The 13,742-nt window shown below is 29.9% G+C and overlaps 2 protein-coding genes and 2 long non-coding RNA genes across 9 annotated transcripts; 2 read left to right on the forward strand and 2 right to left on the reverse strand.

Moving 5' to 3' along the window:
- The first annotated feature begins 1,193 nt into the window (after window positions 1–1,193).
- LOC101500040 (uncharacterized) lies at window positions 1,194–3,553 on the forward strand. Of its 3 annotated transcripts, XR_190125.4 has the most exons (6): window positions 1,194–1,549; window positions 2,086–2,201; window positions 2,775–2,918; window positions 3,018–3,047; window positions 3,137–3,199; window positions 3,311–3,553. It is a non-coding gene; the product is annotated as an uncharacterized lncRNA (long non-coding RNA). The 3 variants fall into 3 exon arrangements; XR_001144307.3 differs by lacking the exon at window positions 2,086–2,201 and having other exon boundaries at window positions 1,195–1,549; XR_003474002.2 differs by having other exon boundaries at window positions 1,196–2,201.
- Window positions 3,554–3,905: 352 nt separating this feature from the next.
- On the reverse strand, window positions 3,906–6,123 carry LOC101500266 (uncharacterized). Its single transcript, NM_001364987.1, has 5 exons — window positions 6,029–6,123; window positions 5,777–5,945; window positions 5,224–5,307; window positions 4,915–5,118; window positions 3,906–4,151 (listed from the first exon to the last, which is right to left on the reverse strand). Exons 1-5 carry the CDS (start codon window positions 6,077–6,079, stop codon window positions 4,057–4,059), a joined length of 603 nt encoding a protein of 200 aa, NP_001351916.1. The 5' UTR covers window positions 6,080–6,123; the 3' UTR covers window positions 3,906–4,056.
- Window positions 6,124–8,197: 2,074 nt separating this feature from the next.
- On the forward strand, window positions 8,198–12,230 carry LOC101500583 (phosphopantetheine adenylyltransferase). 4 transcript variants are annotated; one of them, XM_073363921.1, is made up of 7 exons: window positions 8,198–8,476; window positions 9,021–9,572; window positions 9,670–9,741; window positions 10,718–10,777; window positions 11,175–11,269; window positions 11,720–11,789; window positions 11,915–12,230. In XM_073363921.1, the coding sequence occupies exons 2-7, from the start codon at window positions 9,447–9,449 to the stop codon at window positions 12,029–12,031; spliced, it is 540 nt and encodes a 179-aa protein (XP_073220022.1). In that variant the 5' UTR covers window positions 8,198–8,476; window positions 9,021–9,446; the 3' UTR covers window positions 12,032–12,230. The 4 variants fall into 4 exon arrangements, with proteins under 4 accessions (XP_073220022.1, XP_012573454.1, XP_027192902.1 ...); XM_012718000.3 differs by lacking the exon at window positions 9,021–9,572 and having other exon boundaries at window positions 8,199–8,476; XM_027337101.2 differs by lacking the exon at window positions 8,198–8,476 and having other exon boundaries at window positions 9,209–9,572; window positions 9,652–9,741.
- Window positions 12,231–12,275: 45 nt separating this feature from the next.
- Window positions 12,276–13,208, reverse strand: LOC140918919 (uncharacterized). The gene is made up of 3 exons (XR_012161376.1): window positions 13,160–13,208; window positions 12,856–12,953; window positions 12,276–12,402 (listed from the first exon to the last, which is right to left on the reverse strand). It is a non-coding gene; the product is annotated as an uncharacterized lncRNA (long non-coding RNA).
- Window positions 13,209–13,742: the final 534 nt, after the last annotated feature.

The raw sequence follows: 13,742 nt of genomic DNA on the forward strand, positions 1-13,742 counted from the left end.
CACTCTTTCACTTGCTGCATAAAAAAAATGTCAGAATTTGGACTGTACAAAAGGTTTGTAGATAATTTGAGAATTTAAGTGCACGTTCTGCTGATTTTTTTAAGTCATTGTATTTAGCTCAAATTACTGAAATTTGTTGGATAAGAATGTAAGTTTAATATAGATGAAATAAAGTTAAAATATTCATGTATATCGAGACATTATTCCATTATTGAAGTATTGACACTAGTATTATGAATCTATATAATATTGATTTACATTACCAAAATCTTGCAACATTTATTATTTTTGGAATATTATAAGTCATTTTGTGCCTCATATCACACAAAAATATTTTGTATCTACGCAAGTAATGATTTTACTTTAACCTTTCCAAATATGTAAAATCCATTTATTTTAAATTAGCTTTTTTAATACTTAGTAAAAAAAATAAAATATAAAAACTATTTTGTTATTTAATAAAATATAAGCTTAAGTTAACTTTTGACCCTCCATGTATTTTGATTGTGTAATTATGGATCTCTAGTTTTTTTAAAGCGATTTTAATCTTTAGGGTTCGTTTGATGCATATAAAGCTGAACAAGGATATGATATAATAGTGACAGGATAAATATTATCATATCTTTATTTGATATACACATCATAATCAGCATTTTATTTTGTCATATATTTGATATATATTTTATTTTAATATGATATAATATATATTATATTTAAATAACAAAATTACTATTATTTATGTATTTAAGTTTATTGGTTGTTATAATTAAATACAATTTTGATTTTTTAAATCTTTTTTTATATAATTTTATATTATGAATTCAACAATTTAAATATGTTAGTTAAATTATATTAAAAAAATCATATTTTTTATTAATGTATCTTAATTTTTTTTAAATATAATATCTCGTACATATACCATTATTCATATCTATCGATTTCAAAGAAAGTTTATTTTTTTATACAACACACATTAAAATAAAATACTAAAAAATCAATCAATAATGTAACTACCCATTAATTTTAGTAAAAAAACATAATTATAATAGAAAAAAAAAACAAATAATTATCTATTAACTTTCGAAGTTACCCATATACAATTAAGCCCCCAGTTTTATTTTTTACTGACCCATATTTACCCTATTAAAGAAAGTGTTAAATTTACTTTTTTTATAAATAAACAAAGGGTTTTCTCTTGTTAGTTTGTGGCAGCAATTCTTTTTTAGACCACGAGTGCCGTGTGCTGATCATCCACCTTCTCCTTCCCAAATCGATAATAATATTAATATTCAAGAATCTAATAATGAGAATGAATACGAAGAAGTTGTCGATGCCGTCGACGATGAAGTTGCCAATGCATTGCATGAACTCCACATGGAAAACTATGATGACGAAGACGAGGGAGATTGTTTATTAAGTTCGAGTTTTGGAAATATTTATAATCCAACATCAAAACGATTCTGATGTACTTCAAGACCTGGTCATTTATCCAACTGATTGTGTCATTGTTACCGCGCGTACTGTAAATCATGAATACGGTCTTCTCGAGGTAACTAAACTGTTACTTGTAACAGTCAAGTGGCTTCTTCTTCCATGCATGCTGTTACTAAATAGGACATGCTTGAATTGATTTATTTCTAACGACTTTAAGAGTAATGGAAACAACACATCACATCTCCTCAGTTTTATTTTCCTAAGCTCTCTACCATAGTTTATAATTATATGAAACCATTTGCTTTATTTTAAGTTTTGGTATAAAAATAACATACATATTTATTTATATGATTAAATAAGTTGAGTCTTTATAAATGTTGTTTTTAGTCGTTATGCAAAATTTCGTCAACATTTAATCTCTTAATACTGTAGAACATGTTTAACGACTTTCTTACGAAAATTTTATAATGTTTCTACAAAATATCATTCAAAATTTTGAATAATATACAAGAGTTGATTTAAAATTAGGGACAAAAATTAGGGACAATGACTGAACATAAATAATTAAAAGTTGATTAAATTTTTATAAAAATAGTGAATTTTTATAGATACTGAAAATTTATTTAACCCTCATTTATATGATATGATAAGCACTTATGTTACCAAAACTTGGTTGGCTCAAGTGGAAAGGGATTTAAACATCTTAACCAAATGGTCAAAGGTTCGATGTCTCTAGCTTTTGCGTACAGAGAAAATCTGGTTGGGAGGTAAGAACTCACTTTGTGTTCGCAATAGCTTCTCTAGCAGAGAGTATTCATTATTTAACGGCCGTGGATATTTTGTACCTATCATATGGTTCTCCAAATAGAGTCAATAATAGTCATTTTTTCTGATAAGCATTATTTTTATCAATTGTTTTGATAATAGAATTAATCTCAATCTTTTAGCTACCAACTTCTCGTGACATTGAATTTATTTATTATCTACTCCCTTTGTTCCTTTTTAGCTATTGTTTCAAGGTTATTTACACATATCAATAAATCTAATAAATTGTTGCTTTTACTGAAATTATCTTTTTCCTATGACACTCTTAACTATTTATTATCAAATTTCACTTAGTTATCTCCTTTGCAATAAATAGTTGGAGGTATGATTGACATAACAATAGTAAATGTTGCATTGAACTTGAAAATGACAAATAAATAGTAACAAAAAATATCTGCAAAAGTGACATTTAAAAAGGAATTGAGTAATCTCTACTGCCAGATGAGTTTTTAATTTTGATTTTTTGAAGGCACATGTATATTATGTCGCTGAAAGTGATTTAATTGTTCTGTCAGGTGAGTCTTGAAGATGATATTGTTCAGTGTTTTGATGTTCGGACTGCAAGCTCTGATTCCACATCTGAGCTCAATCCTACTTTCACCCTTCATGCACATGATGAAGCTGCTACATCAGTATCCTACAATCTGTCGGCACCTAATGTATTTATAATTTGTATCCTTAATTCAACATTTTAATGATAATATGTATTTATAATGTACTTTATTTTAACCCTTCGTCGTTGACATGACCTCCTGCAGCTTCTTGCTACCGGATCCTCGGACAAAACGGTATGAGTGAAGTCAATTTTGCTGTTTTCATGTTATAATGATGTTGCTGATTGGAATTCATCTCATTTGACTGCTAATATTTGTTACAGGTAAAGCTTTGGGATCTGTTCAACAACCAACCAACTTGTGTAGCATCTAAAAATCCTGGAGTAGTAAGTTTCTTTTTCTTACTCATCGAGTCATGGAAAAGTATGATACAAATCATGATATCTTTGTTAAATTTACACTGAGTGCTTTTTTGTTTTTTTTATGGTGTTTGTTAGGGGGATATATTTTTTATTTCTTTCTCTAAGGACAACCCCTTCATCTTGGCTATAGGAGGCGAAATAGGAAAATTGCAAGTGAAGACAGTCAACGAACTTTTACTTTTTTATTCTTGATAGTTTCTCCATAAAATTCACTTTTGCAACTAATTATTATTTTATAGATATGGAACACCTTATCTGATTCTGCCATCTATGGGACCTAATAGAAGTAATGGAGCTACTCTTTTTAGTTTTTGTTTTTGTCTTATTTTTCTTTTTCTAGACATATATATGTTCTTTCACGTGGATTTATTAAATAGTTTTTATTTTGAAATGGACAGACTAGTTTTTACATTGCTTATGAGTAGAAAGATGACGTGGGTACATACTAAAACACTACCATATCAAACGAATCAAATTTACCATCTATTCTAGCACAAGGGGTTTGTGCGCATGGTGGGTGAGTGTGCAAACTTCGGATACCAAGTTTTCTTCCCTTTTTAACTTCGGATACCAAGTTTTCTTCCTACTAAAAAGGGCCAATTTTATAACGTTTGACACCACGATGTGAAATAATCTTTAACTTATATATGCCAATGAAATCATATTTTTTGGGGATCTTTGGTTGCTTTATATATATATCGTAATTCATAAAGAATCTCAGCGACTCTGTTCAGCCTTTACATATATATACAATCATCTAAACATTTATTTCTATCTTCTAGTCATTTGTTCTGTAGACATCCTAATAACCTCCAAAAACATTACTCATCTATTTGTGTGAACTCTAGAGCATTGGCATCGGGGTCACGAGTAAAGATTGCTGGTCTTCCAGAACGGCTAAGTGTGTAGGGGATACCTACAAACAAAATAGAAAAAACACATAAATGACATAAAATAGATAATTTTCTTTGGAAAAACAAAACCAGCCATTTAAAAGGCTGCAAATCATGGTGTGAAACACCACAAGCCCATGTTCAACAAAAAAAATCGGTAGATGCTCTTTCAGTCCCCTACAATTCTCAGCAATTTATCAGATCTTAGGATTTGATAGTGAAAAATGGGATTAATGACATATCGGAAGTTCCAATCTAGTAGTATTTTTTTACACATTTTGAGTAAACATTAGAGGTGGATGAGCAACCACCAAAAAATTAACACCACAAGCCCAAGGTACGTCGTGCATTAGTCCCTAAAATTGTAGGAATCAATTTACTTTCGTCATTCAAATCAACAAAATTTTACAATAATACTAAGAAAGGGGGGTGATGCTCTAGTCTAAAATAGAAAAGACATTTGAATTCAATGAGCAGGGCTTAAACCTGTAATCTACAAATTGAAGATCTGTCTTTTTATCCCTAGACCGAACTATTAGATTAACTCAAACAATAGTTGTAGTATATGAAAAAAATATTATACACTAGGGACAATTATTAATCATTATACAAGTTAATACACTATTAAACTACCCCCTTCAAAATAAAATATAAACAAAAAAGTACATTAATATGCACCAGGAGTGTATGCTATAACTTACCGATTTGACATTAGCATATTGAAACTACTATATACTAGTATTTGTTATATCTTATTAATTTTTATGAGAATGGAAGAAGGGATACCAGTTTTATCAAGGATAGCTTTGAGCTTAGAAACATCTCGGATTGCAATACAAGTGTGACGATCTCGACCCCCATGTTGAGGTCGTCCAGTTAAAGGGTCAGGATTTGGAAGTTCCATCAAATGAATCATCTCAGACCCTACCCACAACCATGCACCCCTGTATGGAAGCTTATCATGTGGCCTTGCTTCATTTATCTTCAGACCTATATATGTATATATCTCATTTAATTGGATTAGTTATTATCAATCAATATACTTCTAAGAACACAGAAAAATATTATATCTAGTTTCAAGAGCTGCAGGCATACCTAGTACGTTTTGATAGAAGTCAAGTGATCTTTCTAGGTTTTCACATAAAATTCCAACATGGTGAACATTAACAACCCCATAATCTGAAAAATACCAGAAAAAATTATACTAGTAGCAATAGCAATGATAAGAAAGATTAATAGGCAGCAACTCTCAAACAGTGAATGAGAGTTTTCAAGTATTTTCACAGTTCTCAACTGGCTTATCTTCATAAGCTATTCTCAATTTATCCAATATTTATCATAAAATACCCTATTTGAAGGTTTAGAATTAATTTTGACATGTTAAGTTACCGTTGAATATAATTCATTTTGCTTCTAGAACTAATTCTAACTTGAAATTAAAATTTGGAGCTTATAACTCCATAATTCATTTTTAGTTTTACACGAATATATTCAAAAATAAAAATCATTATTAGACAAAATCAATTTTATGAAATCCAGAAAGAAAAAAAATATTGATACTGATTATTAATATTAGTCGTTGCTAAAAAATTAATTCAAAATTAATTTTTGTCACTATAATAAATAAATAAATAAAACAGTTTGATACCACTTTCTTCATTGGATGAGAACGATTCATTATGAATTACACCCCCTCCAACAGCAGTATGAGCTTTTATCGTCATGTTAGGAACATTCCATCTCCCATTTCTTACACTAACACAGTTAAATTTGGATTGCGCATTCATGATTATGGGCGAAAAGCTGACATAATTCAACTGCAAGAAGAGAAGAAGAAAAGTTTAATAAACAATAGACTGATTGATAAAGTAGTAGAAAGAAATACAAGTTAGACAATTACGTTTTGGTGAAGAGGAGAGATAAAGGAAGGTAGCTTGAGAAGGGACGCCATGGCAGCAATAGAGTAAGCTGAGTGTTGATAGAGTACAGTGTCAGTGATAATTAATAAATAATTAATGAGTGGACATACTGTCTTCCCTGCTTATTTGCCTCACAGATTTTAGGGTAAACAAATACTCAAATGTGGCCACACATTTGGGAACGAGTTACAATTTACGGTTTTAATTTCGGAAAATTAGTTTTATTATTTTAAAATATTTTGATCTATTTTCATGATTTTTCAATTAAAAAATAGTAATAGGAATTCTTTAAATATCGATGTATAGATACGGGTAGAATAATTAATATATATAAAATTGTAATAAAACTTTTTAAAATCTTAATTTTTAATTTTGAAAATAAATAATTTAATTAATAAATAATTAATGTATTTAAATAATTTTATATCATTTAAAATAGATTAAATTATTATTTTTTAGTTCAAAAATTAAAAAGATTGACTAAAATTATCTACTTTTAAATAAGATAATTTTTTTATGAATTAATGAAAATAGAAGAAACAAAATAACAATTAAATTTTATTAAATCAAATAATTTATTTTTTATTTTATTTTTTACTAAAATAATATTCATTTATTTAAATTATAAAAATACATTAATTAAGAACAATACAAATATAAATTTGTCAAAAAATAAAAAAAGATTGAATGAGACAAAACTAAAGTGATTGTTTGTCATTCTTACATCTCCAACTCTTCATAAGGAAGGGGGGCCACAGCCACCCAAAAAAAAATTATATGTAAAATGATTAAACTGCCCTACTTTAAACTAAATAATTACAAAACACTTTATATTGATATAAAATCGCAGATAAGGTGTTTAATTTTATGTCTATATAAAGTGTTTGAGTTTTGTTGCATTTTTTTTTTGTTGAGTTTTTGTGTTACACATAAGGTGTTTGATTTTATATCAATATAAAGTGTTTGAGTTTTTTATCGCACATAAGGTATTTGATTTTATGTCTATATAAAGTGTTTGAGTTTTTTTGTTGCATATATAAGATGTTTGAGTTTTGTTGCATATATAAGATGTTTGAGTTTTGTTGCATATATAAGATGTTTGAGTTTTTGTGTTGCACAGAAGGTGTTTGATTTTATATCAATATAAAGTGTTTGAGTTTTTTGTCGCACATAAGGTGTTTGATTTTATGTCTATATAAAGTGTTTGAGTTTTTTTGTTGCATATAAGATGTTTGAGTTTTGTTGCATTTTTGTTTGAGTTTTTGTGTTGCACATAATGTGTTTGATTTTATATCAATATAAAGTGTTTGAGTTTTTTTTCGCAGATAAGGTGTTTGATTTTATGTATATATATAAAGTATTTGAGTTTTTTTGTTGCATAATGTTTGAGTTTTGTTGCATTTTTGTTTGAGTTTTTTTGTCCATATAAAGTGTTTTAGTTTTTTTGTTGCATATAAGATGTTTGTTTTATGTTTTAGTTTTTTTTGTCCATATAAAGTGTTTGTTTTATGTTTTACTTTTTTTCTTGCATATAAGACGTTTTAGTTTTTTTATGTCGGCCACCCCAACCTTTTCGGTCAAACTCCGCCATAAGTTTATTTAAAACCTACTTATGACTCCTAAAAAAGATCGTTTTTTTTAAATTATCTTTAAAAATTAAATAACATATGTTTAATAAATGCAAACTCAGATAATAAAAAGTTGCATAAATTTTAGATATGTATGATGGAGATTTAAATCCACTATATCCACCTTTGACCTACTTAGTATACATGAGTTTTACTAAACTTTGTAAAATTAAAAATATTAATATTTTTAAAATACGTTTGACACAATTACACCTATGATCATCTATTTTACTTATTTAACTAAAATAGTCCCCTTGTTCAGTGTCATGCTTTTTGACCCATCAATTCGTATATATCTGCATTTTTTTTCACAAACCTATATTTTGGCCCCAAAAATATTGATGTATCACTTTTTTTTTAATAAGGCAGCATGCAAAATGATAGGTATAGCAAACTTAATAAGTTTATATAGAAATATCAATTTTTACCTCAACAAATTATTAAATCATAATTTAACAATTACAAGAATTACAAAAGAAACCTACATTATGTTTTCAAGTGGGGTCTGTGAGCATGAGATATGTTACAGTGAGGTGTAAGATTCAAAAAGACTAGGAAAATATACGAGGACTATTCATTTGAGTTTTGCACCGTACATTTCCACTTGTATCTCTCACCTCTCATACGAGGACTATTCATTCAAAATCTGAGATCAACTTCGTGATTTTCTCCCTCTGTTTCTCCGATTTGGTGTTTCCTTTTGTTTATGGATCCGGCTTCTAGAACCTTCCTTTTTCATTGTTTTTTGCTTCCCAAGCTGTAACTTTATTAGCTGATTTGGTACGATTGATGATTTTACAGGTTATGGTTCATTTCTCGCCAAGATAATTATGATTATATTATATGTTATGCATTTTGGTTAATTATATCAAGATTTGTAGATCGCTGAGATTATGGTATTTTCAAATAGTTGCAACTCTTAATTATATAAAATACAAAGTTCTAGCTTTTTTTGTTGTTGTTGTTAATAATTTGGAGGATGAAGAAGATGAATTAGGTTTTTGCTGGATGGAAAAATGTGTTAACTTTTGTGATATTAAATAGAAGTTCTTATAAAAAGCTAGGTTTTGTGATCAGGGTAAACTTTTTTGTTATGATGGGTTATGATTGTGAACCAATATAGTTTTTTTGCTGTGAGTGTTGGGTTTAATTTTTTGTTTTTGGATCTTATTGAATCTAGAGCTATGCCTGTATACGGTGTATCTGTGTCAACGCAATCTTATCAGCATGTGTAATACCTATTAGCATTAGAATAATTGGATTAGTTCATATTGTCATAAGTTAGGCACGTGTTTTTTTACCTTGAGAGTGGAGAATGATTTTGGATCTGTTTTGATGTTTGCAGTTTTTGTGGTGGAAGTAGGATTGATATGCTTAGTGAACATGTCGTTGAGAAGCATAGTACGGGAACTCAAGGAGAGGAGGGATGGGATTGGTAACACGTCGAGACGTGTTAACGACCTCCTACTAGGGGAAAAAATTTAGTCTCTTTGATGTATCGCTCCTCCGGGGAGAGTTTTCCTTCTTGCCCTAAAAAGTAGGGCATTTTGATAACCATTTTCAAAACTGGGGCATTTTGGTAACCAATCTTAAAAAGTAGGATATAGTGGTAAAAAATACAAAATTTGACACGGAATATTAAAAAATAAAAAATTTAGACTGTAATTTTTACATGTGAATACTGGTATATTCTGTTCTCGTTTGACAACCCACCGCAACCTGCTTCTGTTCCGGCTTTGACTCAGAATCTATTTCTTCATTTCGAGTGGTTATGGCGTTGGTTCACGATGATGATCCCATGGTGGTTCCCAACCTCTCTCCACCCAATACCTATGAATGTGTCGTCAATGGTGGCACCTTTGACCGATTGCATGACGGCCATCGCCTCTTTCTCACCGTCTCTCTCTGCTTTTCTGTTTTCAATCTCTGATTCATTATTTCCAAATTATATATTCATTCATATAATAACGCAAAAGGTTGAATGTTGTGTGCAGACTTCAGCTCAATTGGCAAGGAACCGGATTGTGATTGGAGTTTGCGATGGACCTATGCTTGAAAAGAAACAGGTTTTTTATTTCTTCCGTTTTTGGACATATATTTTGTTCTTAATTTTTCTGTGTGTAAATTAATTAGTTTCCTTTGGTTATTAGCTGCTAATTATATTCAAATTTGATTTTCTTATGTACCAACAATTTCATGGTTTCAACTAGTTAGCCTAATTTTTATTAATTGGTCTTACAGTTCAACCAAATATTGAAATGTTGTTTTGATTAGTGTTGTCAAATAGCATGTATAACTTAGTGGAATTTGAAAAAATTCCTGTTGTTCTGGTTTTGATAAGATTATACTTGCACTTTTGTGAACCAGTGAAGTAGCTGAAACTCCCCTTTTTCCCTTTCTTGGTGAGGAAAACTACATGCAACAGTCTTCTTAGTTCTATTCAGAACTTTTAGCTGTCAATTAGTATCTCTCTTACACTTGTTGTCTGATTTGGTCATTAAGTTAATGTCTTGGGGATTGTTAATCCGGAAGTATCTTGTACACCCAGACTTGGTAGTTAGTTTGTATTGTGAGAGTAAAAAAATAACGAAATAACTAGAGTCTGAAGTTTGAACTTTGCTTTCATCTTTGAAGTGTCATAATCTCTGTCCAAACTCTTTTTTCAATCTTGGATTGTCATGGATGTTAATAGTCAAAGGAGATTAAATTTTGTATAAAGATTATTTTGAAGTCTAAACTAAGGATCGTATTATTATTTAGCGGTCTGTTTGCAAATTTCAAACAAAACAGAATTTGGTACCTAAACTGAGAAAACTGTTCAATACTAGTATACTACAGATCAAATGTTTAGCTCTTGAAATTCGGTGATATAATTTTTATCAAAAAATATCTTTTATACATTTATAATATGGGAGCTAGCCAAATTTAAAACCTTATCCAATTTTGCTCTTGTTAACTTAGTCATATGGCATGGATCTCCTCATGTTTCCCTTTCTTTTAGATTTACAATTTCATAATATGATTGTTATTACACTTGTGCAGTTTGCTGAACTCATACAACCAATTGAGACGAGGATACAAAATGTCAAAACTTTCATAAAGGTCAGAGTCTAAGTAAATGACCATTTTTGGCCTTGTGCTCTAAATTCATGAAAAATAATCTGCTGTAATTTTTGTTTTTTTATTTTGAACAAACCACTGACATGGATAATTGCTGATTATAAAACTTTAAGCTTTTGCTTGTTGGTGTAGAACATAAGGGTTATATTTATGGACATTTTTTATCATTTCAATCAGCATAGTGTAAGCAGGAGAGGTTGCAGAGTTTTATACTGTTAGTTTCTATTTGGTGCATAGGTGAGATGATAAACGATATACTAATCTGCATCTTGAAGAAGTGTTCTATCAGTTGCATATAATGATTATTCTTGCAAGCTTTATCTTAAAGATACATTTTTTAGCATTTAAATTTTGTTTATGAGTTCGATTTAACATGCAGTCTATCAAGCCAGAGCTGGAAGTGCAAGCATTACCAATCACGGATCCATATGGCCCTTCCATTATAGATGAAAAATTGGAGGCTGTGATTGTGAGGTTTGTTATATAGCATACTTGTCTGTGTTAGTATTGGGTTGTGGTGCGAAGTGTACATTTGATTTCATATCGATAGAAATAGTAAAAGAAGAACTTGTGGCCAAGTATTTAATTCTTAGTAGCTGTTTTGTGATATTGTCGTTCATGATAACTAAAGTCTTGATTTGGTAGCAATCTAAGGCGGAGGTTTGATCTAAATTAAAGATGAAACCGATATAATAGGTCATGTTAAGAGGTATATCTACCTGGCAACCTGATATTGCATATCATTTTGAAGGCAACTTCAGTGCAGTCCTTCGGCAAAAGAACTTTCTAGAACTATCCCTAACCTGGATTTTGTGAAATTTTTCTGATTTTGATTGCAGTATAAAAATATGAGACCCAACTCTATATATCATTATATTGAGTAATTTGATTACATTACTAACTGTGGAGTTGGTTCTCTTACAGCAAAGAGACTTTACCTGGTGGGTCGGCAGTAAACAGAAAAAGAGCAGAAAGAGGCCTTTCGCAGTTGAAGGTCTCAATTCTTCGTTTATTTTGTTTAGTTATAATGTTTTATATAAAATTAAAATAAAACATATTTATACTCATCAAAATACTTTTTTGTCACATTAGAAATATTTATTCCTGGATCTTATGCAGATTGAAGTTGTAGATTTGGTCTCTGGAGAATCAGGTGAAATTAAGCTGAGTTCATCAATGTTGCGAAAGCTTGAGGCTGAAAAAGCCCATAAACCAAGCACAATACCACAGACATAGTAGTAACAAAGATTTGTTGACATATACAAAAACAAAGATACAATGTAAGATGTCCATTAAAGCAACTGATATGCTGGTGCATGTTCATGGCATTGTTTCAAAAGCCAAATTCACATTCTTTAGAAGAAAATAATATTGGAACGATGTATCTTGATTTTCATATTTAAATTATCACATGTTAGAAAAAACATTATGGTTTTGTTAGGTCAAGCTTTTTATTTTTTGCTTAGAAAAATCTGTAGTAGGGGCCTAAAATTGCATACTTAGTGTTCTTGATATATATTAGATTACCCAAGTCATTATCAAGTTGCAACTCATTTGAAGCGTCAAGATAAACACAATCCACAAATCCTGGGAAAGTGACCACATCCCTGCATTATGAAGATGGTCTGTTAAGCTAAATTAAGAGTCTCAATGCCCAGATTTAATTCTTCGTTATTCATTGAAATTTTGGTCTTACATAGATTATATTGAGAAAAAATATACTTGTGCATTAGATGAATACTGAAGATGATGAATGAAATGTTTCAGAATTCTAATTCAAATTAAAGACAAAAGAAGGGAGCTACAGAAGGTAGCCTTTTTGGTCACTATCTGTCGGATACAACATACAACAGTTATGCACAAGAAAATGCATATATGTACGTGTCTCACACAATAAAGATGATTGCAAATACTTAATAGGTTGTACAACTTTTTACACAACCACTGGGCTAAGAGAAAGCAAATTGCAGTAGTTACAATTTTCTTTCTCCTGTACTAGTAGTTACCATGTCCTATTCCAGTTTAAGAATTCCCAGAGATCAAGTATGTATTACACATACCTTTCTTCGCTACCCTCCACTGGATTTTTAGGATCTGGATCTTTGTTCAGAGTTTTGCAACCTTTTAGCCCTTTAACTGATGCACCACTTACAGAAGCCTGTGTATAATGACAAAATGATTACTTTCACAAGTTTAAGCAGCAAGTGTAAGCAATAAAATTGAGTTAAAAGAACCATGCACTAGAATAATTCTGATGCACTCAGTCAATTATTGGAAGAAAATTGTTTGTAAATTTCAAAATAATATTCCAAGCACAAAATATAAAACCCCATTTAGGTTATGCTTATGACCTTTATCACTTACCCGAAAATATGTGCAAGGCAGTATTGAATAAGAATGTCTTATTGTCAGTATTTTTAACTTTTAACTTAGTCGAAAGACTTTTAGCATCTAGTGTGATCTGCAAAAATGAAAGCATGGAATCACATAATGATTTGGGAACAGAAGAGTGTGTATTAAAATTCATAATCATTTAATGGTCAAAAACCAATTATAGTGAACTTGTGTTATGTTATGCGTCGCACCACCCCACTTCATGTTATTTGTTTGTGAGAAATTTCAAATCCACCATGTCCATTGAAATTTATGGATTTCTATTCTTTTTCTACAATCACAATTTGCAGTTGAAATGAACTCTAATGAATTTCAATTTGTAGTTTTAGAAAAAATCAGAAGTAAAAATTCAAAAACCTGAATGTGTAGATGACGAAGATGAGACAAAATATGTTTATGGGTTTAGTTAAATATGAATAACCCTATCAGTTTCATCTAATTTAATATAATTATTTTTAATTAAAAAATGTAATTTGATGAATTGTGTTTGACATGTAGGAGATATGTAGTTTTCCGATAAAGTCACTTATACACTTAACAACTTTTTTAACAT

This window comes from Cicer arietinum, chromosome 7 (genome assembly GCF_000331145.2).
Source record: "Cicer arietinum cultivar CDC Frontier isolate Library 1 chromosome 7, Cicar.CDCFrontier_v2.0, whole genome shotgun sequence".
Classification (NCBI taxonomy): Eukaryota; Viridiplantae; Streptophyta; class Magnoliopsida; order Fabales; family Fabaceae; genus Cicer; species Cicer arietinum.

What these genes read in the sequence shown, in the direction of transcription:
- LOC101500583 (XM_004507906.4), top strand. Translation starts at nt 9,463, where the DNA reads ATGATGATCCCATGGTGGTTCCCAACCTCTCTCCACCCAATACCTATG. An exon ending in CTATGCTTGAAAAGAAACAG is followed by an intron (nt 9,742 to 10,717) that starts GTTTTTTATTTC and finishes ACACTTGTGCAG; the next exon opens with TTTGCTGAACTCATACAACC. An exon ending in TTGGAGGCTGTGATTGTGAG is followed by an intron (nt 11,270 to 11,719) that starts GTTTGTTATATA and finishes GTTCTCTTACAG; the next exon opens with CAAAGAGACTTTACCTGGTG.
- LOC101500266 (NM_001364987.1), bottom strand. Translation starts at nt 6,079, where the DNA reads ATGGCGTCCCTTCTCAAGCTACCTTCCTTTATCTCTCCTCTTCACCAA. An exon ending in TCTCTCCTCTTCACCAAAAC is followed by an intron (nt 5,946 to 6,028) that starts GTAATTGTCTAA and finishes CTCTTCTTGCAG; the next exon opens with TTGAATTATGTCAGCTTTTC. An exon ending in CTCATCCAATGAAGAAAGTG is followed by an intron (nt 5,308 to 5,776) that starts GTATCAAACTGT and finishes GGTATTTTTCAG; the next exon opens with ATTATGGGGTTGTTAATGTT.